The 24,869-nt window shown below is 55.8% G+C and overlaps 1 protein-coding gene across 2 annotated transcripts in view; it reads right to left on the bottom strand.

The window, feature by feature from the left end:
• Positions 1–24,869, bottom strand: part of Pla2g4e (phospholipase A2 group IVE) — a 44,825-nt gene that overhangs the window by 4,977 nt on the left and 14,979 nt on the right. Inside the window, exons 2-16 of one of the 2 annotated variants that reach the window (XM_048332375.1) lie at positions 16,796–16,868; positions 10,736–10,872; positions 10,493–10,624; positions 9,787–9,827; positions 8,960–9,002; positions 8,004–8,067; positions 7,114–7,277; positions 6,930–7,013; positions 6,559–6,596; positions 4,240–4,375; positions 3,689–3,825; positions 2,694–2,916; positions 1,974–2,088; positions 1,361–1,498; positions 220–327 (exon numbers count right to left, since the gene is read on the bottom strand). In XM_048332375.1, coding sequence (XP_048188332.1) covers positions 220–327; positions 1,361–1,498; positions 1,974–2,088; positions 2,694–2,916; positions 3,689–3,825; positions 4,240–4,375; positions 6,559–6,596; positions 6,930–7,013; positions 7,114–7,277; positions 8,004–8,067; positions 8,960–9,002; positions 9,787–9,827; positions 10,493–10,624; positions 10,736–10,872; positions 16,796–16,868 — 1,633 coding nt within the window. The remainder of the gene's footprint in view (positions 1–219; positions 328–1,360; positions 1,499–1,973; positions 2,089–2,693; positions 2,917–3,688; positions 3,826–4,239; positions 4,376–6,558; positions 6,597–6,929; positions 7,014–7,113; positions 7,278–8,003; positions 8,068–8,959; positions 9,003–9,786; positions 9,828–10,492; positions 10,625–10,735; positions 10,873–16,795; positions 16,869–24,869) is intronic. The other variant, XM_048332377.1, reaches the window with a different exon arrangement.

Below are 24,869 nucleotides of genomic sequence, written 5' to 3'. Positions count from 1 at the left end.
CAGGTGGTCCAGATAAAGCAACCCCTGGTTCCGTTCCCTCCCCCTCCCCCCCCCCCCCCCCCCCGGCTGAGCACTGTAAAGACGGCCTTCCTTGCTGCTGCGGTGAAGGTGGCTCAGATGACAGGTAGGGGGCAGGAGTGAGCGGCGGGGCAGCCAGGTGCTAAGCTCATGATCCACACCTCCCTCCCCTAAGCCTGAGGGAAGCGGCGGCTCACGCACCAATGTCATGCATTTTCTCTCTCGTCCACCTGTGGAAAAACTCCTCCGAGGTGTGGGACAGATTCCAGGCATCCAGCAGGTTCAGGGAGAAGATACTGCTCCACAGACCTATCGAGAGGGCCCCTGTGAGCTCTCTCCCCAGGAGCCCCGCGCCCTCCCAGATCTGACTGGCTCCACTGTGACCTCCATCCCTCTGCCAGGCCCAGCTGCTTGAGGCAGGGAAGGCTTCCATTCCCTTTCCCGCGGGGCAGCCCCACACCGACAGCTCTGCTCTCCACCCCACCCCCCCCGCCCCCGGGGCAGGGAGCAGGCACAAAGGGATTAAGCCCTGCAGGGGTTTAATGCTGACAAGAGCAGGTTTTGAGTTCAAGTCCAGCTCCACCACCCCTTGCATCAGCTCCTCTGAAGTGTCTGGAATGGTGCCTGGCTTACGGTGAGTGCCGGATGCATGCAATGCTTTTTCATACTATTTTTGCAAATGTAGCATTAATAGTAATATTCAGGTTAAATTACTCACACTGACTTTAGGAAAAGGCAAGTTTTACTGCGAGGCCCAATATATAGACGTGAAAACTTTTGCAGCTGTATAGCTGAGCCTGCTCTCTGGGGTCCCCTTTGATGGGTGCAGTGACACTTGGAAGGGAAGGAGTATGTGTGGGTGCCCCCGCCGGGCCGTATTCAGAGGAGCTTGGAGGAGCCTGGAGGCTCTGCCCTGGACTTTGTGCTCCCCTCTGGCTCCTTGGGTCCCAGACACTGAGTCCCCAGGGAAGCTGGCGTGTCGGTGCCTGGCAGCCGTGTGGGAGTTGGAGTCACAGAAGATCCCAGCCTGCTTCTTGGCAGTCCCCAGGGAGACCACTGGACACCAGGATCGTGCTGGGATGGTCCCCTGGGGACCCCAGTCAGGTCCTTTTGGGCTTCAAGAGCCGCAGGCATAGGGGGGCAGCCCTGTGCTCCGGAGGTCCGCTCAGGAGCCTATGTCCTGGGTTAAGGGGATGATGACAAGTGGCCGGGAGGCCACGTGTTCAAGGGTGGCTCTGCACAAAGATGAGATCCTTCTTGTGGTGACTCTAATTCAAAGGTGGGCCCTCCTGACATGGGACGGGGCAGCCAGCAGAGCCCCTCCCCCCCAACCAGAAGTCACCTAGCAGGAAGCACATGGGGGACTCGGGGATCCTCTTCCTCAGCCGTCCCATGAAGAACTCAGAGCCGAAGAGCTCAGTGGGGACATAGGCCCCGTATTTCTGCAAGCCCACCTCGTAGGGCGTGAACTCGCACCACTCTGTACGGGAAGCAGCAGAGACGGGGTCAGTATCGGGCAAGGGAGCTACAGCCCAGCACCCCCACTCCCATCCCTACCCCAGTGCCTTGAGAAGCCTGGAATCTGAAGACCGCAGTTCCCAGAACTGGCCACACAGTGGCGCCCATGACCAGACAAAATAGCTCTGCAAGCGGCTTCATCAGGCAGATTAACCAGGACCAAAGTTAACACTGAGCAAGGATAGGTGCTGAGTCCTCCCCCCTCAGCGGTTTAAGAAGTAAGCCCAAATGCACCCCGCCCCCAAGCTAAGGGACTCCACCCAGAAGCAGAACAACGTTGATTTTATTTATCAGCCACAGGCATTGCTTTTGGATGCGGAGACTGGCTCTGTGTGTGTGTGTGTGTGTGTGTGTGTGTGTGTGTTTGGGGGGAACAAGGTGTGGGTGTCTGTGCCCATTAAGAAGGGTCCACTCCTGGATCCCCTCACTAGTGTTACCTCTGAAATCCTGGTCGCTTACATCATCCTTGACATTGATGGTCATGTAGATGGGCAGAGGATTCTGGCCCCGACACAGAGCAGCACGCTGCTGGGACAGTTTGCATTCATTTTTCTGTGGAGGGATGGGTGATTAGGAGGCTGACGAGCATCCCCAAGAGGCAGGACCAGACAGGGTGAAAGGACAACCCACCTGCAGCCATTCCATGCCCCCCCCCGCCCCCAGGCTGCAGGATCACCACCTGTCAGCTCCTACATGTGACCCAGGGAAGGCAGGCGGCCTCGCTGGGCTAGCCGCCAGCCCAGGCCACGGGCGAGTGGAGCTGGGTCTGCAGTTGAGGGCTGTCCCTTCTGGTCCCTGGTTGTCCCTGAATCTCAGGGGCTTGGGGATGACGATCATTCTTGTCTCCTGCTGCTCATAGCCGAGTCTGGCTAAAGTGCCTCCGCAGCATACATGGAATTCTAGAAGCTTTCACCTGGCCTCTCCCCTACTTAAGTCAGACTCATAGCACGGTTGCTAGTTCCCGCCTCGCTTTCTCTCTCAGGGATCTTGGCCTGGCCTTTGAAGGACACGCTGCCCCGCCTCTTCCCACCCCCCCATCCCCCACTGGGGATGTGAGGCAGTGGTACCCCCATGATGCATTGCAGAAGCTCATGACAACTGGCCATGGCGGCTCGGAACCCCAGATGAGGAGATGCCTGGAGCTGCAGAATGCCTACCTTGTCCCCCAGACTGTACTCAATCAGCAGGCCCCAGAAGTCTGTCAAGGTGACCTTGTAGCCCGACTGTTGGTGCTGCCGCAGCTCCTCTCGAAATTTACAAAGCTGGTCTGGAAACAGGGCGGGCAATTTGTCTTTGACTGAGTGTCTCCGGGCCTCGAAGATAGCAGGCTCCAGGTTTCTGGAGGACCACTCAGGGTCACTGTACAGGGTGGCCATGGTCCTGGAAGAGACACGAGCAGAGCTGCCAGAGCCAGCTCAAGCCGGGGCCAAGCATGCTAGATCCGGGCTGGAGAGAAGGCTGGCCAGTCATGGAGAGTCCTGCACCTGGCAGGAGAGAGACTGGAAGCACAGGGTGGGGGTGGGGGGGCAGAGCAGTCATCCTTACTTCTTTTTTTTGGCCAGTCCTGGGCCTTGAACTCAGGGCCTGAGCACTGTCCCTGGCTTCCTTTTGCTCAAGGCTAGCACTCTGCCACTTGAGCCACAGCGCCACTTCTGGCCGTTTTCTGTATATGTGGTGCTGGGGAATTGAACCCAGGGCCTCATGTATACGAGGCAAGCTCTCTTGCCACTAGGCCATATCCCCAGCCCCATCCTTACTTCTAATCACACTTGCCACTGTGTGTGGCAGAACTTTCCAAGCATTGTGAGTCACTTTTTTTTTTTGGTTGTGGCACTTGAACTCAGGACCTAAATTCTGTCCCTGAGCTCTTTTTGCTCAGGGCCACTTCTGGTTTTCTGGTGGTTAATTGGAGATGAGAGTCTCACATGGACTTTCCTGCCTGGGCTGGCTCTGAACCGTGATCCTCAGATCTCAGCCTCCTGAGTAGCTGGAATTACAGGCGTGAGCCCCCAGCGTCCGGCTGTGAGTCACTTTTACTTGAGGTTGGAGGAGGCAAGACATCACCCAAGACCTCCTCCCTGCCTCCCAGGCTGAGCCCCTTCACTGCTGCCCTGGGCTCTACCAGAACGGGGGGGGGGGGGCAGCTCCTTACCAGGTGGCCCCAGACAGGCCGGAGATGTAAGTGGTACAGTTGAGGAGGTTCAGTTTCTGAAGCCCCAGCAGGTGGCCATACATGGCCGTCATGGACCGCGCTCCACCCCCAGTGGCCATGATGGAGATGTTCGGTACCTGGGGGGGGGGGGGGTGCGTCACAGAGGGCTCCATGGGCAAGGCCAACCAGCTTAGAAAGAACGGGGAAGGGAGGAGACATGGCAGGGGAGGACAGAGGCAGGGAAGTGGTCAGAAAGCTGCCCTGCCCAGAGCGGTGTGCCACCTGGCTGGTCTAGGATTAGACTTTAGTGCCACACCCGTGGTGCTGCCTAACCCAGCTTGGTAAATGCCAGGAAGCCGTGGTTGGAAGAGCTAACAGATGCTAGAATGGGGGCCTTCCTTCTGTCCTCTGCCCTTCCCAGCCAGGTGGACACAAAGCCGGCTTGGAGAAATCACAGAGGCAAGGTGGTCCTGGGACTGCCCGGGCCTGGGGACTGGGGACTGGGGGGAGTGTGGAGGAGCGGCAGGGCCGGAGTGGCCCTGCTCACCCACCTCGTCGTCCCGCAGGTCCTCCTCCAGCTGCAGGACCTGCTTCAGCGCCTCGGCCACCACCCGCCGCCGCTTCTGCTGGAACTCCAGCTCCGCCGCGCACAGGCCGAAGCCCAGCCGCACGTCCAGCGAGTCAGGGCTGTGGGAGGGGAACCCCAACTGAGCGCCTCTGAGGGGCTGGTAGGATTTTCAGGGGAGACCGCCTCAGGCTGGAAAGCCCTCTCTGCCATGAGTCCCTTCCGGAACCATGGGGCCCTGCATTCTCATTGGGAAACCGGGGCTGAAGGCCCGGGACCGTCCCCAGCGCTGAGCCCCTTGAAAGCCGGAGGCGCCAGCCGGTCATGGTCACGGGCCCCGGCTAGGACTGCGATGGGGATTCTCCAGCCCTGTGTCTCCTCAGAAGGGTCTGGAAAGTTCACAAAGGCTTTTCCAAGGCCACCCACGGGTGACAAGGGGCCTGGCCGGAGCTCGATGGTGGGGTGTCTCCTGTTCCTCCCAGCATTCCCGCCCACACGGTAGCTCCCTGGGTGCTGATGCACCGCCTAGCGCCCCTCGCACTCCTGGCCTCACCCTGTCACCCCACAGGTCTTCAAGACACGCTACGGCAAGCCCCAAGCTCACACTCTTTTTTTTTTGTTTTGTTTTAGGTTAATCACACCCCTGCCCTGGCCCCGGGGCTGGCACCCACGAACCCGACCTGACCTGTCCAGGCTCGCCGCCAGCTCCTTCCTGTGAAGCCCCCCCCCCCCCACCAAGGCTGGCTTCTGAGCCTCCACCCCGCTTCCCACCCCCCTCTCCCCACCCACATCCCTGCGTCCTCAAGGCCCTGCCCCCCACCCACCACACCCGAACAGACCTCCACAGCTTCCAGCCCCAGTCTCAGCTCACTAACCAAGTCGGCTCCCCTAGAAGGCAGACGGCCAGCTGCCCAGCCCAGGCTCTCCGTGGCCAGCGCTGGCCTGCAGACCCAGCCGCCAGGAGCAACCCTGTCCTTGACATCCGCAGGGAATGAGTACCAACCCCATAATGCAGAGTGACAAGAGGGGCTGGGACTGTGGCTTAGCGGTAGAGTGCTCGCCTAGCACGCATGAAGCCCTGGGTTCCATTCCTCAGCACCACATACACAGAAAAAAGCCAGAGGCGGCGCTGTAGCTCAACTGATAGAATTCTAGCCTTGAGCAGAGAGAGGCTCAGGGAGAGAGCCCAGGCCCTGAGCTCAAGCCCTAGGACCTGTAAAATAAATAAATAGATAACGACAAGAGCATCTCACTCACAGGTGGGTGACTGAGTACTTCAAGCCCACCAGCTCACTGGATCCCCAGAGCAATGCAATTTACAGAGGAGCAACACTGAGCCTTAGTGATGCTAGATCACGTGCTCAAGGACAGGCAGCTAATCAAAAGTTATGCAGAAATTGCAGTCACTTGATGTTTGGCAAGAGCCCAAGAGAGTTCAACAGGGGAAAGAATATTCTCTGACGAATGCACGCAAAAGAAATGAGGCTGGAGCCCCCACTTCACATTGTGTTCCAAAGTTAACTAACCTGGGCACCAGGCGGCTAATGCATGTAATTTCTAGCTACTCGTGAGGCTGAGATCTGAGAATCCTGGCTCAAAGCCAGGCTGGACAGAATAGTCTGTAAGACTCTCATCTCCAACTAACAAAGAAGCTGGAGGTGGGCCAGGAGGGTGGCCTAGTGGTAAAGTGCTTGTCTAGCACACATGAAGCCCTAGGTTTGATTCCTCTGTACCATATACACAGAAAAAGCCAGAAGTGGTACTGTGGCTCAAGTTGTAAAGCTCTAGCCTCGAGCAAAAAAAAAAAACCTAAGAGAGTGTGAGACCCTGACTTCAAGCCCCAGGACTAGCACACACACACCCAAGAGCAACTGAAAATCTGTCCACTCTAAATGTGAGCTAGAGTCACGCTTATAAGAAAACATGGGAGGAAATCTTCGCCACTTGGATCCAGGTATGACTTCTTAGATAGGACACAAAATCACAAGTGACAAAAAAGAAAACAGATGTCATGGAAAATGACATTGCCAAGAAAGTTGAAAAGTCAGCCTACAGAACAGGCATGTGTGTTTGCACACCCTCTATCTGATGAGACTTGTATCCAAAACAGTCAGAGAACTTCTGCGACTTAGTAATAAGGCCTCCCGCCTGCTGTGTGGCTGGAGGAGGTGAATAGACAGGTGAAGGTGCACGAGCGGCCAGATGAACCCACGAAAGGAGCTCGCTGTCACTGGCCACCAGAATGGACAGCGTGTCCCGACTACCGGAGAGTGAGCGAGGGAAGGGCAGGAAGAGGGCACTTTACCAGTCTGTGGATTTCAGGTGTAATTCACAGTTCTCGCTCTGCGGACCAGAAGGCACAATGTTTGTCAGCGATGCCAATGCGGACCCAAGCCCTCCCAACCAAAGAAGCAGAGGTTCCCCCCATTCCTCATCCAACTTGATAGCCCACACGCATGATCACACACACACACACACACACACACACACACACACGCCCACACACACACGCCCCTGCTTCCACCTTCTAGGAGCTCCACTCTAGCTCATGTCATCGGCCATCCCCCCAGGGCCCCTCTGTCCAGCCTGAGACCCCACATGTCACCTTCCCTATGCACCCCTTGGCTCTCCCCACCCCCCTGCCTCAGGGCCCCCTTCCTAGACCCAGGCTCTCACCACAGGAAGTGTCACTGTCTCCTCAGAGAGACAATGCAGGGGCTGGCAGACCGGGCTGTGCTTGTGGGCACAGCAGCAGCAGAGCTGGAAGGATGGGGGGGCTTGGTGAGAGGGTGAGGGGCTCCCTCAGTTGCCCATCTCCATCCCAGACCCCCCTTCTCCCTCCACCATGGCTGCCTTGTACCCCACAGCTCCAGGGTCTCTGGGGCGGGTCCACGTGCAGCCGGGGCTGGGAGTACTTGGGGTAGTGGAAGCAGGCAGAGCTGGGGACGCCCCCGGCAGCCGAGCCAGGCGAGATGCGCTGGGTGCTCTCGAAGGATTCTGTCACTGTCACCAAGAGATCTTTCTCTGAAAGCAAGGGCAAGAGGTGAGGTCCAAGAAGCCTGCCCCTCCAACATGGCCCTGCCAAAAGCCCATCTGGAGGTGCCTGGAGGGGTCTCCAGTGCCCGTGCACTGGTTCTGGTGCTCCCTCTGGAATGTCTCACTTAGGGCAGGGCAGGGGAGGGCCCCAGCATCTGCATTTTTAAAATGCTAACAGATGTGGTCCCCAGAAAACCCTACTGAGGGACCGCAGAGAGTCCTCGGGACTCTGGTTCTGCTTTGCCAGAAGAGCCCCCAAAGTCTCCTGTCTACAGAGAAAGCAGGCCCTCCTCATACTGCTGTTTCTGGAGCAGAGGTCTCTTCGTGCCTCCTTGCTCCCCGAGTTTGGGGCACCGTTTGGTCTTCTCCTGGGCCAAGCCATTAGCCTGGCCGAGCAGGATGGGGAATGGATTTTCTAGGTTCTATCCAGCTACAGAGTGTCACAACCGTCAGTCATGAGGTAACCTGGAGGAAGTGGGTCCAGCTAGAGGGGCTGCGGGCAGGGCCCAGGACACTGGTTAGGCCTGGAGGACATTTAGGGTAACGGAGGAGAGAAAGGACGCCTTGCCCTTCATGCAGCCGGCTAGAGGGGACAGGGTGCCATGACCCCCAAAGCTGCAATGATTCCGAGTGTACTCAAGTCAGGAGAGCTTGGACCAGGCCAAGTAGATCTACTACCAGGCTCCCCAGTCCCCCCGGGGAGGAGAGGCTCACTTTTCTTCCTCTTCTGCAGCTTCCTGGATTCGGCATGCACCTCCAGGCAGGAGACTTGTCGGGACTGTCACAGAGCGAGGCAAGCCATCAGTGTCCCTGGGGAGCAGAAGCCACCCCTCCCTCTTCCGGCCCAGGGGAGGAGAGGAGGACAACGGAGAGGATGGATTCAGTGCTGGCTGGCCCTGGGCTCACTCTGGGTACCCCGGGGTACCTCCCAAGCAAGGCCTGCCGTCTCGCTCAAAGGCAAGTATTGGAAAGTGAAGCGGTTCTGTAAACCCTGTTTCCTAGGGGGTCATATTCTCAGGGTGGTCCAGATCTGCCCCCAAGCGGTGCAGTCAGCTCAGTGCTTTGCAACTAAGAACTTGGAATGGAATCGCCTTCCCAAGCAGCAGAGACAGACCAATTGCAGGACGACTCTGCAGCTTTTAAAGGAACGGTCTCCTTGAACCCTGGGGCACTGAGGCATTTCACTAAAATATATGTACCAACAACTGAATGATGAATGAGTTATTCTTGTGGGGCGGGGATGTTCATCCTGGAGTCTGAATGCAACCCCACATTTGAGGCTTTTTGTGTTTTAGCCTATGACCGGCCTGGACCATGATCCTAGCACTGGTGACTCACCAGGACGTGGGATGGAAAGCATGTGCTGGCATGCCCACTTTAATGGCTGGGATGGGGGGAAGGGTGTCACTGGGTTCCTCTATTGCCAGGGAGATCTCCAAGAGGAAGGGGTCACCTCTCTAGGATGGTGGGTTCTAATCTAGATGATGCTCCGTTATGTTCTTGCATCCCAGACTGCTGCCACCACCCGCCCTGTACCCCATTTGGTGAGCCATTTTTAGCCTGAGTCCCTCTGGCTGAGCACGGAGCAAGGCGCCAAGCTGGGTCCTGTCCCCGCGCAGCGGCAGCCAGGGGAGGCCTCTGGCACTCCAGGAACCCAGAGGGACAATTACCACCAGCACGCCATTGGTGATGAGGGTCTCGGGTGGGTAGGGACTGGAAAACAAAATGAGAATGCCCGGTCGGTGCCTCGATTCTTGATGCACTTCTCAAGAAAGTGACAATACAAACAGGGCAAGTCATAAATAGACAGCCCTTTGGTTCTTAAGAAATCTATCCCCTTAACACTAGAAAGAAGAAAAGACCAAATGCCACCCAAGATGACTATCTCCTCAGTCCACGGTTACTGTCAGCTTTGGCATATTTCACGTCACAAGCCAAGGAACCCTGCCCCCACCCCCCAGTCCTGTCCAACCAAATGGAGAAGAGGTCCTTATTTTATACAAGGTGAAGCTCATTTTAGTTTGCCAATCCAGCTGTTAATGGGAAACGAGTTTCCTAAAATAGATTCAAGATCCCTTAGACAAAAGACTGAGGGCTGGGAATGTGGCTTAGTGGTAGAGTGCTTGCCTGGCATGCATGAAACCTGGGTTCAATTCTTCAGGGAACAGAAAAAAACAAAACAAAAAAAAAACAGAAATGACACTGTGGCTCAAGGGACAGAGCCCAGGACTGATAAAAAAAAAAAAAAAGACCCCAAGGAGGTGTCCCTCCTTGTGTGCCCAGGCTGATCCCGAGTGGGGAGGGCAAGGGAGTCGGAGAGAAGCAGGAGACAGACGACAGACCTGCCCCATTACAAGGAGCAAGCTCCCTAGGGAGTCCAGACCCAGAGTGAGTGCCCAAGCCAGGCTGGGAGAGGAGAGGGTGGCAAAGAGGCAGAGCCAGCTCTGAACTGGAAGGTCAGGACCTTGGCCATTCCCAGGGGGCCGGGCCCGCTCACCTCTCGGCCAGCAGGAACTCTACCTCCAACTCTTCCATGCCCTAGCAGGAGAGGAAGGGGAAGGTGGTTGTGGGCTGCAGTCTCTGCTCGGTGGACCTGCCCACGTACCTCACACTCGGCCCGCCGGGCCCCCCCCTCGCTCGGTCCGCAAGCCGCTGGCATAGGAGGAAGGGGTGGCCCTCTGGATGTAGAGGTGAGCCAGCTTGGGCCTTCCTCTGCTTCCAGAGGCTCCTTTTGCAGGTCTATCCCCACCCCTGCACCGTTCTCCAGGCCAAGCCTTGGCCTCAGGGGGCCTCAGTTTTCTCAGCAGAGCTCACTTGAGGCGGAAGCAGCGACGCTTGCTCCTGAGGGGCATTTGCTGGGTGTTTGAATACAGGACTTGCTGGCATACTCCAGCGCGGACCACCCCTGACTTGCAGATCTGCCCTCCGGTACTCTCCCCGGTCTCTGTGTCTGTGGACATCCTAGGGACATCTTCATTTGTCCCACCAACACTGACCGCTGGCTGCCTTCAGTACATTTACCTAAGCCCCCCTGTGTGGAGGTTTGATTGTTATCATGGCTTTACAGACAAATTAACAGGATCTCAGGAAAGCTGGCTCATTTTCAGTCACGCAGCTAGGAAGCAATCGTGCTTGGCTGTGCCTGGCCAATGGCATCATGGGAATAAAGGGCAGGAGGCTCAAGGTCTGGCCTCAGCACCCACCTCCGGGTTCAGGGGGAACTTCACGTGGGTTTTCTTCCGGTTGCAGAGCTTGGCGAGGTCGTAGAGAACTGTCAAGAGATGGTCGTCTGGGGTCACCGAGTCATCGTCACAGACGCTCAGTTCCAGCACATTCTGGTGTGTGCGCATGGGGAGGGGAGACAGAGGGCACAGGATTGGTTGTCTCGGTCGCATTCACCCCCAGAGGGGCGGGCAGGACAGGCGGGTGCCATCCCCACATCTCACCTTCACTTGGGTCTGGATCTGGAAGCTGAAGCTCTCATTCCACTCTGGGTTAGGGCAGTTGGAGATGGTTCTGGTCCTCCACTTCTCCTGAGAGGCGGTGGGCAGCCAGAGGCTGACAAAGCAATCGGGCTGGCTCACTGTCCACGAGAGACAAGGATGGACGAGAAGGGAGCAGAATCAACGAGTGCAGAGAGGCTCCAAAGGGAGCCCCGGACAGGTCTCCTAGCACAAGGCCCCCCCCCCCCCTCAGCTGCAGCACCCCCTCCCCGCTCTGACACAGGCCTTGACCTCCCTGGAGACTCTGATCCTTGAGCCCTGAGATCAGAGGCAAGGGGTGAGTCCCACGGACCATTCCCACAAACACAGGTGGTCTGAGGCAGGCGTACCCCACTCTTGGAGCAAGCACCTGCTGGTGTGGGGACAAGGTTTGGCCACACATATCTCTTTGTCATCAAAATCTGGAAGGTCCAGTTGACCTCCTCCTGTCTTGGTGTCAGGGAAGCCAAATTAGAGCCGAGCCCTTCCTCTGGGCTAAGGAGACATGAGGATGAGGAAGGGAAAAGTCTGTTGTGAGTGGGCCATGAAAAGCTCAGAAGGAGCCAGGTCTTCAGCCAGGCCACCATCTACCTCAACTGTGTCCAGCCAGGTCTCCAAACCTATCTTAGTCTCCCCAGTGAGGTGAGGCCAAGTCAGTGAACAACCCAAGTGTAATTGCCCCCCCCCCCCACCTTGCTCTGGAAAAAGGACAGCAGCTTTGACCCCCATGGGACCCTTCCAAACTGGAAGAAGGTCTCCCCAACCTTCTGGTTGGAGTCGAAAGGACAAGGCAAAGAATAGCCAGCCCAACCTGGCTTCCCTAGTCCAGTCTGCCCGAGAGGAAGAAGGAAGACAGGCCATGCCTGTCTTTGTCCCTCTCCTGACGTTGTGTTGGGTAAGTCCCAAGGCACACATCACACACAGACGGCAGTGGAAGTCAGGCAGTTTCAGCAGTCTTCTAGAAGGTGAAGCTAGTCAGGATGGGAGTTCTATACTGCAGAACGGAGTCAATTACTTCATAATTACTGTTAATAATCACAGATGAGCAAGGAACCAGGGATGTCCCCGGAACTGACAGAGTCCTGCATCATCCATCCTACACCAAAAGCTTTATCAGTGCCGGTCACCCCATTTTGCATACAGGCATTCCTGGCTTCTGATTTCACTCCTGATACCTGCTTGTACAGCTGCCCTTCGTGCATAAGAACTCACAGCCCTCCGCCCGTTGACTAAAGGCGAGGCGGCACCTGCCTGCGAGACTGAGGCAGGAGGATGGAGAGTCGAGGCTCACCTGGGCTAATGAGACCTTGCCTCAAAAAGCAAAATCAAATACCCAGAAAGGTGAGATGATGCTGTCCCTCAGATGTCGTAATAATGATTTAGCCCCAGCAGAAAGAACCACCAAACTCAGACAGAACTGGAAGGAATGGGCTGGGAATATGGCCTAGTGGTAAAGCGCTCGCCTCGTTTACATGAAGCCCTGGGTCCAATTCCTCAGCACCACATACATATATAGAAAAAGCTGAAAATGGTGCTGTGGCTCAAGTGGCAGAGTGCTAGCCTTGAGCAAAAGGACAGGGACAGTGCTTGGGCCCTGAGTTCAGTCCCCAGGACTGGCAAAAAAGCAAACCAAAAAACCAGAACTGGAAGGAAATGCTGACATCACCACCCCCACCCACCCCTCTGGGCCCAACCTGTTCCTCTCATTCACTCGGGTGTCCTGGCGGGGAGCCCGGAGTCCTCCTTGACTCTCGTGCTGAACTCCCTGAGCTCTTCCCGCCCCCTCACTCTCCTGCCCCCCCTCCCGCTCTCCCCCTCCCCCCGCCACCTGCACTGGCTGGGCACAAGCTGTCACAACCTCTGGGGCCACTTCCCAACTTCTTAGGCCAAACTCTTCTCCCCAAAGAAGCCCGAGGGAGCCTCCAAGGGCCCCCCCTGTCCTAAGTGGGGAGCCAGCCCCAGCCCTCCAATGTGGCTCCCTTGCCATCTTCCCCAGCTTCAGCCTCATCTTTTCATCCCCGCGTCTGCCCCGCATGTGTACACACACACACATGCACATGCATACATGCTCCAGACTCCAGCCAAACTCGCTTCCCGGGCTCTGTGGGTGCTGCTCCTTCTGCCCAGACCCCTTCCCCTCTTCTCCTGCCCCAACAGGTCTCCGAAGGAACCTCCTCTCCTGAGCGCCACACGCCCCTGCCCCAAGCCCCCAGCTCTTCTCATGGCAGAGCGCGTGCTACCTACATCTCGGTCACACTGTGAACAACCGACTCCATGGCGGGAGAGGAGGAGGGCGTGTAGCCCCGGTGACAGAACACTCTCTTGTGAACAAATGAATGAATGCAGAAAACCTCAGCTTCCTACTAGAGTGCTGCATCAGAACCCGGGAAATCCTGCGCTGAGTCACTGCAGATCTAGGTAAGCAGCTCTCCACATCCCATTGTTCTGCACCAGGAGAGACGCACCCAGGACCTGCTCCACCTTCTCGGACCCCTCCCTTGGCTTTTCCTGGATGCCAGCCCTTCCTCCAGGCTGGGGACATAGCTTCCTCAGGTCTGTCCTCTATGTGGGAGCTTGCAGGTGGGAACAGACCAGCTCTCCACCTGCTGGCTCTGTACAGCCTGCTTACTGTACATGATGTGAAGCACCTCGTAAGGCCTTTGTCCCTCTCATGTGACTTCCCAGTCGCCAATCTATGCTTCATATTTTCCCACTGGACTCGTGAAGGAGCAGCTCAGGACGTGAGCCTGAAGTTTAAATCTCCAGTTAAGAGAAAATATTCCTGAAAAGTACACACACACACACACTCTCTCTCTCTCTCCAATGAATTTGTTTTCTTTTAGTTTTTTTTTCTTTTTAATTTGTGATACTGGTTTTTGAGTTCAACTACCAGCTCAGCTTGTGCCCTACCACGTGAGCCATGCCTCTAGCGAGGCGTTTTGCTGGAGATGTAGTCTTGTAGACTTTTCTTTTCTTTTTTTCTTTTTTTTTTTTGGCCAGTCCTGGGCCTTGGACTCAGGGCCTGAGCACTGTCCCTGGCTTCTTTTTGCTCAAGGCTAGCACTCTGCCACTTGAGCCACAGCGCCGCTTCTGGCCGTTTTCTGTATATGTGGTGCTGGGGAATTGAACCTAGGGCCTCGTGTATCCGAGGCAGGCACTCTTGCCACTAGGCTATATCCCCAGCCCTCTTGTAGACTTTTCTGTCTAAGGTTGGCTTCAAACTTCAATCCTCCAGACCTCAGCCTCCCGAATAGCTAGTATTACAAGTGTGAGCCACCTGTCCCAGGCTTTTATTTTTTTATTCCTTTGCAAAAATCTTTCCTACCCAAACACAGCCACGGCTGGGAATTCTGAGAGCTGGGGGGACATGGGGAAGGGATGATGGGGGACTATGGCCAGCACCCAGATGACAATCTGGAGGAGGCACCATTAAGGAAGCTGAGTACAAGGAGAGTGTCTGTCACGTTGGCCATAGGAATGGCCAGACTGGGTGACCCAGTCTGAGGCTGCAGGGCTACCAGGGCATTTCCTAGTCAAAGACAGGTTCTAATTCTTGTTTCTCCTGGGCTGAGAGAATGTTTGGTCATAAGATGTGCCTCTTTCCTGGATTGTGGGTGGCAGACAGGACCCAGTTATCTTCATAGATCAGAACATTCTCTCCCCAGCACCGCTGAAGACACAGATCTGATCCCCCTGGGCTGTTGATGTAGGTTTTAATTTGCTTTCTCAAGAGGAATGAAAGTCTTGATGGCTGGGAGGTTTCTAGTCTGACAGTCTCCCTGGCCTGACCCTGGGCTGGGCCAGTGCTCTTTTTGCTGTGGGAAAGGGCTTTGCCCTTGAACTTCTGAGAACTCAATGTTGTTAGCCTTTCCAAAATCTTAGGAACCGAGGCACAGGTCTGAGGCCTAAACCTGGGAGCCATGTATTTGCTTCCAGCGAGGAGGGGCAATCATTTCAAGCATGGTTGACTTGAGGGCTGAAAGGGATCTTATCTCTAAGTTAACCAGGAAGATAGCCACATGGCCCAGCCCTCAATAACAAGGCGGGGGGTGGGGGGGCAGGCCCAATGTGACTGGGGCTGGTGCCCTCCGATGCTGTATGGCCCCTGTAGTTGCTTGGGCGAAGAGAGGAAATCATGAAGAACAAGGAGTTCCCAAAGAGAGCCCCAAAGGCAGCCTGCATCGCAGAGGGGCAAGCGGGGCAGGGGGAGAGGAGACTGGTAGAGCCGCCACCACCCCCAGTGACTAGGGGACGGGCGTGGCAAGGAGAAGAGATGACAGAAGGAAGGACCCTAGTCAATGAGAAGGCACAGGCACAGGCATGCAGGGACCGTGTGCAACCGGGGCGACTCGAGTAGCTGGGACAGACACGCCTGAGGAGGAGCCCAAAGAGTGTGGGAGCCAGGGCTGCTCCTGGAGGGAGGGGCAGCCTCTGCCCAACAGGGACCCACTGTGCTGTGGGCAGGGAAGGCAAGGTGGCCACCCAGGGAACTGGCTCTCCACATCACCCCCCGGGAAAGTCCCAAGAAGCTGGAGAGGACAGGTCCCTGGCCGTCTGGCCGGCTGTGTGGCAGTCGGTGGCCTCAGCTTGCTGGAGACTGCTCCACCTCACCCTCAGAGGTGAGGTGAGAGCTCAGCTTGAATCCTGCTTGCTTCCTGTCACTTGGAGGCCATCGCATACTGCTCCTGTCTGGTTTCTAGAGGGTTCTTCACTATGCAGGCCCAGCCTCTCTCCCCTGGTCTGTCATCCCAGACCCAGGACAGACTCTCCAGAGCCGGGGTCACACGTTACATCCACCATCGGCGATCACGCACTCAGCTCTCACCTACAACGTCATGATCCCTTTAGGCGGTTTGGGGATCAAACGGTGCTTGGTCATCGGCTGTCCAGGAGATGGATCCCCTTCACCCTTGACCCAGGATGGCTGCTCCCAGACCAGGCTCCCAGCCTCTGGACACTGACATCCTGTGACTCACAGAACTCAGGCACTCCATGTACCTTTCTTTCTTGTCCCTCCTAGCTTGTGTCCTCTGCTCCTAAGCTCTGGGGTGACAGAATTGAAATGTCCTCCTCTACAGCTATCTTGGGCTTGGACGTCATCTCTTGTCAAAACACACTCGGTGTCATGGCTGTGTTTCTCTGTCCCCTCGGGCCCGCCTTCGTCTTTGGGGAACCCCGTGGATCTTAAGCCACTCCTGTAGGGTCACTAGTGAGTAGGGACACCTCCATAGCCAAGGCCGAGGGACACAGAGCCTCCTCTCCCTGGGGGAGCCAAGCTGCCTCTCTGGAGGGCAGTACAGGGAGGGGCTGATCTCCCGAAGGCCACTTCAAAGATAAGGTACTGGACACCGCTTGTCATCCAATGCCTTCATTTGTATTTTTCTGAAACAGCCTCTCTGATTACCCTGAGGCTCCAGAATTCAGCAGAAGCCAAAGACCCTGACCAACAGTCCTCTATGTCCCGCCCCATCGGGGACACCAGGCTGTGGAACTGGGGCTGTGGGCTCTGGCGTGGCCTCTAGAGCCTGATTTGGGCTCTGTGTGAAGAGTGCTGGAAAGGGCCAGCAACCTGTCTGTCTCCTTTCTTCACTCCAACATCCCCTAAACTCACGGAACAGCAAGGAATGTGGGAAGCTGGCGTCACCGTCACCGTTGGAAACTAACACCAGAAGGAGAAAGGGGGAAAGACAGAGTCAGGGAGAGGAGTGGGGAGGGTGGAGTGAGGAGCAGAGAGGGGGGAACGCAGAGTGGGGAGAGAAGTGGGGGACAGTGGAGGGAAGAGATACAGGCACATGCTGCAGGGTTCATAGTGCTTGGGGTTGGGGTGCCTGCAAGAGTAAGGGTTTGGGGAGGATGTCAACTACAAAGTGTGCAATGCAACCAGAGGACATACACGTGTACACACACACACACACACACACACACACACACACACACACACACACCCTGACCATTTCTCCAGCCAGGGCCTCCATCCAGATCCCAAAGCTGAGAAGGGAGGCAGGCACGGGGGAAGCTACTCACCTATGTCGGCCTGCCGCACGTTTCTCATCCGGATGACCCTCACTGTCAACTCGTGGCATGGAGACTGGCCCTCCTGAGGATGGAGAGGGCAGCGATCTCACTCAGGTGCCACCGAGGCCAGTCCCCCGGGGGAGACCTTCCCACCCCCCAGGCCTCCCTGCCGTTTGCGTGGCGGCCACCTGCATGCTATGTTGCCATTGTTGGCTTTGGTATCTGCCTTCCCACCTGCCTGGTGGGTTCTGGAAGTTCCTAAGAGACTAAGGCCATGTCTGATGTTACACCTTTGAACCTGAAGCGTGCTTAGATACAGATAGGGCAGGGGAATCCTGAGGGAGTCCCCTTGTCCTTCACTGAAAATCTTATGCCCACCCTACAAAGAGAAGATAATTCCCCTCGGCCACCCAAGATGGCGGCTTGCTCAAGAGGCAAGCGGAGTGTGCCTAGGAGGAGGGACAGACACCCATCAAGCTTGGACAGTTGCTCACTGGGACCCCTTGCTCCTGGTGCTCACCACCACCCTGATGCTAAGCTTCAGTCCAGGGCCTTCCACCTCCCATGCCCCCCTCCCATCGCTCAGGCCCCTCAGGCCCCTTCCCCAGAGCCTTCCTGGTCACCTTGAACAATCTGCCTCCTGCCTCTTCCCTGTGTTTTAATACTGATCCGTGTGAAGTCTTGGCTAGCAGGCAGCAACCTCTTTTTGTGATAGCAAAAGCCCATCCTTGGTTTGATAGCAGATGCCTCTCAGAGGCCTCTGTCCAGCTATCACTAACCACAGGGAGCTGTCTCTGCCTCTCCCATCATGCTTAGTCCTGATGGCTGGGAGTGACACCCTGAGCCCTGCTCCATGTGTGCTCATGGTACACCCCCAGTCCCGCTCCTCCCCTCTCCCTCATTACTTTGTGGAAGCCCAGCCAGCACCGCAGGCCCCATCCCCCCTAGGAGGACAAGCTGGCCACGGGCCCCTCCTTCCTGACCCTGAAATCTCCCTGCAGTCCAGCGTGGGGCTGGATTCTCATAGACTCCCCTAGCCCCTTGAGTGCCCTCCAGTCTTTCCAGTTTGGGGCTTCAACAGGACTGTGGTCCTGGGAAAGTTGAATTATCTGGTCCTTGAGATAAAGACCTGAAATATCAGGGTCTCATCCTCTCCTCTTCCCCCAACAGACACCTCAAAACCACAGCAAGAGGCAAACACACAGTCCTACAAGGGTCTACATTTTCTAAGTCAGCCTTCTGTGAGGTCAACTCTGAAATGGTGAGTACTTTCCCGGGCGCTCTCTCCTGGCACAGAGGGTTGTGATGTGACCAGGCCGAGGAGGCAGGAGTCACCTGTAGCAGGGGCACCGTCCTGGCAATTCAAGTCCCACTGCTCATCTTCTCAAGTACCCGAGGCCATGCCGAAGTCGCCAAGGCCTCATCAGAGGCAGGGGGTCTGTCCTTGGGGATCTGTCCGAGCTCTGCAGGTCTCTGATCCCAGGACCCCAGGACCCACACCGCCACCACAACCATTCTCCTGCCTCTAGGAGGGGCTGCCTACAGCCCAGCTTCCCAGTGTCTGCTTTGAGAGGGTAGAAACATCCACAGGTTCCCCAGAACCTCACCCAAGGTCTCCTGCCTTCCAGAAACATCCTCTCCTGTCATCCAATCCCAATGCCTGCCAACGAGGTCTACCATTTCTCCCTCGTCAGCCTAACTTGGCAACATCAGCGAGCATCTGTCAAGGACCTACCACGGGCACATCTGTGCACGTCTTCCCTGTGGGTGATCTGGCTTCATCCTTACCATCACCCACAAAGCTGTCCTCAGCATCCTCAATGTTCAGGTAAGAGAAGCTGGGCTAAGTCCCGGACTCAGGGCTCTCAGCTAGAATCAGAGAGACTATGAATCTAGCTCTGACTCTCAAACCTACATTTGTCACCCCTGGGAACCCTAACTTGAAGTGACCCCTGGCAAATATGAAGACAGGGCTGCCCTCACCTCCTCTAACTTCAACACTTTCTCCTACAACCAGTTTTCCTGACAGATGCTTCCTTTTCACTTTGAATTCTCTCAATGGCCCCAAATAACCCCAAAACGTCTACTGGCTATTTTTCTAACCACATTTATTTTCTTCTCTGGTGCTACTGGATTTTGAACTCAAGACTTTGTGCTTGCTAGGTACCACTTGAGTTATGTGCCTAGTCCTTTTGTGCTTTAGTTGCTTTTCAGATAAAGTCTTGGTTCCCTCCCTGCCTCCCGCCAAGGGTTGGTCTCAAATCATGATCCTCCCAATCTCTCTCCTGAGTAGCTGGGATTACAAGTGTGAGCTACACCATGCCAGGCTGCCTAGCAACATTTCTTTCCGCACATTCCATGATTTTGTTGAGCACCTGGAACACATCACAGCCATTGGAGCCTTGGAAGAAGTTCCTATTTTCTAGTTGCTCCAGAAGGTTCCTTGCTGGTCTACTTTGAGCCTCAGATCACACTTTCTACCTCAGGAAAGACCCAATTTTGCCGAAAAAGAGACACAGTCGGCAAGGGATCTGAGAGACGGGGCAGGGGGTCCACACTAGGAACCACAGGAACCAGATGTGAGAAGTATATCCACCAAGGGAGGATGGGTGTATTTTGTCCAAAACTTCATGGCATGAAGTTAATGAATACAATAAAAAGAGACAGCAGAGAAAAGCCCAGCACAGGTCTATGAATATATGGATGGGAACCAGAGACAGACACAATTGTAGAATCCAAGTTAGTGTTTGAAATCAAAAGTTCAGGGAGCCAGGCACCAGTGGTTCATGCCTACAACCCTAGCTAATCAGGAGGCTGAGATTTGAGGATCACAGTTCAAAGCCAGCCTGTGCAGGAAAGTCCATGAGACTCTTATCTCCAATTAATCACCAGAAGACAAGAAGTGGCGCTGTGGCTCAATGTGGTGGAGTGCTGCTAGCCTTGAGCAAAAAAGTTCAGGGACAGCGCCAGGCACTGAGTTCAAGTCCTATGACCGACAACCCCCCCAACAAAACAAAACAAAAACAAACAAACAAACAAACAAGAACAGGAGCATGACAAGCCTACCCTCGAAACAGGATGTCCTGGCTGGGACAGGATATTAGGGTGAAAGTTAAACAAGCATACCAGGCACCCAGCCACTAGGCTACAGCTCCAGGATAGGGCTAGGCAAAATCCTATCATGTCAGGCATGGCAGATCCTGGGGTTCGAGAGCCAGAAGCACTCAGGGCCCTGATGGCAGAAGCAAGCAACACAGAGCTGTATTCCACTTCCTGAACAGTAAGTAGAGCCATGTGGGGTGGGCCAGGCTAGACTAGACAGGAGCCTTTGCAGAAGCCATGGAGGAGTGAGAAGCCTGCTGCTCAGGCTGCAGACACACAGCGCAGCCCCCTCCCTGGCCTTGGCGTCGGCCCCTGGGCTGGATCTGACTAGGACTCCCCTTTCCCCCAAGACCTCCTCAGGACCAGGGACCTTGACAGTTCTTAGGGAAAAGAGACATCCCCTTTGAACCTCAGGTCTGGCTGCTCTGCGATGCAGTGCTGCTTCTGCCCGCCCTTAATTTTATAGGATGACTTTTGGAAGATGTGGTGAACAAAGTTTATTGCTTATTATCTGGTGCGCTGGGCCCTGCAGCAGGTACATCCCACAGGCTCTTATCTAAGCCTCAGCCAGCCTGGAAGAAGAGACCTCACCCCGGTTCCTCCCAGAGGAACACGCTGTGGCTGGGGAGATGGCGTCCCATACGGATTCCCACAGCTGCAAGCTGAGAGCCAGCCCACCTACCCTGCCTCCCCATCCACCTGGAAACCACCGACTGGGAGCCTACTCCACGCCACACACCAGCCTGGCTAATGGCAGAGTGGGTGCCCAAGCCTGGGCTCTCCCTATGCCCAAGGGTCCAGCTGCCATAAATCAGCCCCAGGAGTATTTAGTTACAGATGGGGTGCCGGAGTCTGAATCCTGGATCTGACCAGGTTTCCGAAGTGCTAGATCCCAGGAGCATCCGCCGTACGCATCCCTCACCAAACAACCCTGCCAGGCCTGGAGACGGTTCCCTTTCCCAAGGATCTCTGGGCGGGCTCAGCCCGTGAGGTGTTTCCTCTCTCCAGGGCTAGGTGTAGCCACTGGGCCCCTGCAACCCTGTAGCAGAGCTCAGAGCAGCCTCCTGGTACCTCCCAGGGTCCATCAGCTCTCCCTAAAGGCAATTATTGGGAAGGGAATATTTGGCAGCCCCCCAACAGGTCTCAGCCAGTCCGAGCAATCCCTCTGATGGAGGGTCACCCGTGAGGGGCCTGGCATGGCTACCTTCCTTCTTATCATCCATGCTGGGTGGGGAGCCATGTCAGAAATTCCTGATACTGAGTTCAGACCCTCCAGAACCTGACAGGGACAAGCAGCTTGTCCAGGAGGAGTTTGGGGGGGCCACACTCTGAGCTCTCAGCTGCTTTGCCAGCCCCTGTGTGGCAGAGCTGTCCTGGCTCCAGATTCTCAGAGTTTTACCAGGCTGGATAGGCAGGAACACGTGCCAACCAGAGGGTCCCTGTGGGTAAGCCAGGTGACAGGGTGTGTCCTGGCCAGGGCCGAGAGCCACTGGTCACGTGCAGCCCCTATCTCCCCCCTCTACAGGGACGAGACTCCTGCAGGGCTGCACCGGCTCCTCAGCAGCGTGGTGAGGCAGGGCAGGGGCCTCAGGAAGGTAATGAGGAGGAAGTTGCTGCCCTGGAGGAGCTAGCTGTCAATCCTCCCCACGGCGTGTCGATGCCCAGACAGGCACATTGACAGATCCACAACCCAGCAGGTCTCCGTGTGAGGCTGGGGGGTCTTGGTTAGACCCAAGAGTCTCCACCATAAACCCAGGGCACAGCTCTGTGGCAGATGGCAACTGACTGGCAATGTCATCAGTTCTCTACACATACACACACACATGCACACACACACACACACACACACACGCATACACTCACTCACGGCATGGAGGTTTAGAACCTCCAGGACGGCTTCTCTGAGCACTGTCTATCCTGGGTGCTAGCCTGGCTTCAGAATGGCCCTGAACCACTACATGGAGCCTTGTGCTGCCGGTAGATACTCATAGCTGGTCATTTGCCCAGGACTCCGAGCCTGGACTAAAGCACTCCCCCCAGGTGCCAGGTAGAGGCTCCTGAGCCGAGGTTTCTGGAATATATTATCCCCACCAGCCATCCTAGGCTTCATCTCCTACCCTCAGCCCCCCTGCCTGTCCCCCTCACTTTTTGCCCAACTCTCCCTCCGGCATTGAGCCCTCACCTTCGAGGCACAGGCGGCCAGGCACCTGCCGTCGTCTGCTTCGCACGGGTCTGTCAGGGAGTGGGACACCCAAGCGGGCATCTGCCTCGGGAGCATTGTGGCGGCTCTCCAGCTGGGTGGCAAGATCGGGAACTTATACTCTGACTCAGAGCTCCACCCTCCTGATGCCGCTGGCAGTGGCTGGGATGGCCCAGGGAGTGGCCACGGTGGGCAGAAGGATGGGGTGCCCTAGCTGAGGTCCCTCAGAGCCAAGGGAACCACATGTCTTCAGGTCTGAGAAACTGAGAGGCCGGCAGAGGCTCTGGCACTCAGGGGTCAGCAGTCTGCAGCCCAGTCAGCCAGTGACCAGGCCATCTGAGGACCCAGGCAGGGAGTGACAAGAAGATGCTGGACCCTGTGACTTTAAGGTTCCCACGCTGATTTAAGGAAGCCCCATCTGTCCAGCTCGTGCTGGTCGTGACTAACAGGTGCCCCTCTGGGAGATGGCACCCTCCCACCTAAGTCCACATCAGCCCCATGGCTCTTGGGTAATCTAGAGGCCGGGGGGGGGGGCGGGGATCTCATGACAGACTGGGCTCGGGATTGGAGTCCCGATGTTAGAGGGAGAAGAAAGAAAGCAATCACCCCAGCCTTGCTGAGAAGAGGCCTCTTGGGAAGCTGGGTGGAGTTGGGGGGCACCAGTCCCTGCTGGTCCCCAGTAGCTGGGAGGGTGCACCGCCCCTGCCCTGGTGATCCTTATCTCTGCCTGGGCTTGGCTGGCGCAGGGGCCTGACAGGCTGAGCAGCTCTGCCTGCTGGGCTGCTGGACTCTAGGAGTTTCCTGCCTGAGCTTTGCCTGAGGCCTCACAACCGGCTTTTCTGGCCCACAGATAGGAATGATTTTATAGAGCAGTGGGTGAGATCTAAATATGAACACAGGACAGGTGGGACCTGAGTTCCCATCTGTGCCGGGCCCTCTAGAGGGAGGAGCAGCTGCCCTCAAGGCGCCCTCCTGCCCTGCCATCCACTCTGTGCCAAGGGCACAAGTGTAGCTCTGCTAATCCAACACCATTTGTGTACCTAGAAAGCACTTACTGTATACATGGTACTAAGATAAGAAATCCCAAGCCTATAGTTGCTAAAAGTCCAGCTCGGGAGCCAAATGCATTGAAGTTCTCTGAGGTCTGAGTCTCCTTGTGGTGACAGTGCTGGTGCCAGGTATTCTAGAAGGATTACCATAATATCCTTTACATTTGGAAGGTCCAGGACACATTGGGATCTCTCACCCGACTAAGAATTGGCTGGGGAACAGAGAAGATGGAAAGGGGATTTCTAACTAGAGAGCGAAAGAACATTCTCCAAGAGGGCTTCATGATAGAATTTCAATAGCTAATGATAGGAGCGAAAGGCATCGTAGGAGGTGGGAAGGGCATGAATGAGGACAGGGAGGTTAGAAAGCCATGTATGCTTAGGTATGAAAATTGCCTGGTGCCTGGGTATGGAGAAGAGATGGGAGGGTAGAGACCGGGACACGGAGGGGGTGAAACTGTGAAGAGAGAAGGCAGGCTTCATGGAGGAACAAGTGTGGAGAGACAGAGCTGGTGGTCACTTCCCTCTGGTGCATCTTAGTTGTGTAAATAAACTACAGATCTTTCCAGATGAGGAGATGTGTGTGTGTGTGTGTGTGTGTGTGTGTGTGTGTGTGTGTGTGTGTGTGTGTGTGTGTATCCCCAAGGCCAGCCTTAAGTTCTGGCTTAGTCTCTCAGCAATGGCTAGCCAAGGATGGTTTTCTGTTTGTTTTGGGGAGGTGTCTCTATGGAGGCCAGACTGGTCCCAAACGAGATTCTCTTGCCTCAGCACCCCAGGTATTGGGATTACAGGTGTGCACCACTTGACCAGGCCCATTGATGGTTTCTGGGCAGGAAAGTGACATGACCAAAGCTGAACTTTAAGAAGAAAAGGTTGACCAACTCAACAACTCATGGGGGGAGAGGGAAAGGGGGAAGGGGGAGGGGGAGTGAGGGAGGAGGTAACAAATAGTACAAGAAATGTACCTATGGCCTTACATATGAAACTGTAACCTCTCTGTATGTCACTTTGACAATAAATAAGTAATTATTATTTTAAAAAAAAGAAAAGGTTGATTGGTGTTGAAATGGAAGTCCGATCAGTAGGCAAATAGGGAACCATGTGGGATGGGGAGAGAAGATTAGAAGATAGGAAATGATGGGGATTGGTGGCAGAATGGTAGGTCCATTCTGGAAATATCCTCACTATGTTCTGCTCAAGTGCAGGGCCTCTACTTACTCACCTGAGTTGGACTGAATCAGCTGATGAGGAAGCTAGAACGGGTTGAGCATATTTCCTCCATATTCTTCCAGAGCCTCTGACCAAAGTGCAAGCGTGCAACTCTCCGGGACAGAAGGGGCAGACCTGCTAGAAAGCGTTTCCTGCCTGCCTTCCGGATGGCTGGCCACGCTGTGGGAGGCGGTGGGCACTGCTGGGGGAGGAGACCGCCAAAGTCCTCATTGTGGGGGGAGAGGAGGGCTACTCCGAACAGCCAGGTGTCCAACGTGAAGTCTCACTGGTGCAGGGGAAACTGAGGATCCTAGAGGAGGAGGGGGGCTGGGAAGTGATTAGGGAAAGCCAGGCAAGAGGCCATAGCCCCACCCTGGCAGGGTGGTGGCCCTGTTCCCATCTCCCACTAAGTACATTGTGGAATCTGAGCAGCCTCTTGGCCTTGACATGTACATTTCTCTCAGCAGCAACTCGATGGCCTCTCTCCCCAGAGAAGCCAGGGAGAAGGGGCCTTGCCTTTCTC

Source organism: Perognathus longimembris, chromosome 23 (assembly GCF_023159225.1).
Source record: "Perognathus longimembris pacificus isolate PPM17 chromosome 23, ASM2315922v1, whole genome shotgun sequence".
In the NCBI taxonomy this organism is placed as follows: domain Eukaryota; kingdom Metazoa; phylum Chordata; class Mammalia; order Rodentia; family Heteromyidae; genus Perognathus; species Perognathus longimembris.
This window is presented reverse-complemented; position numbering and strand designations above follow the sequence as displayed.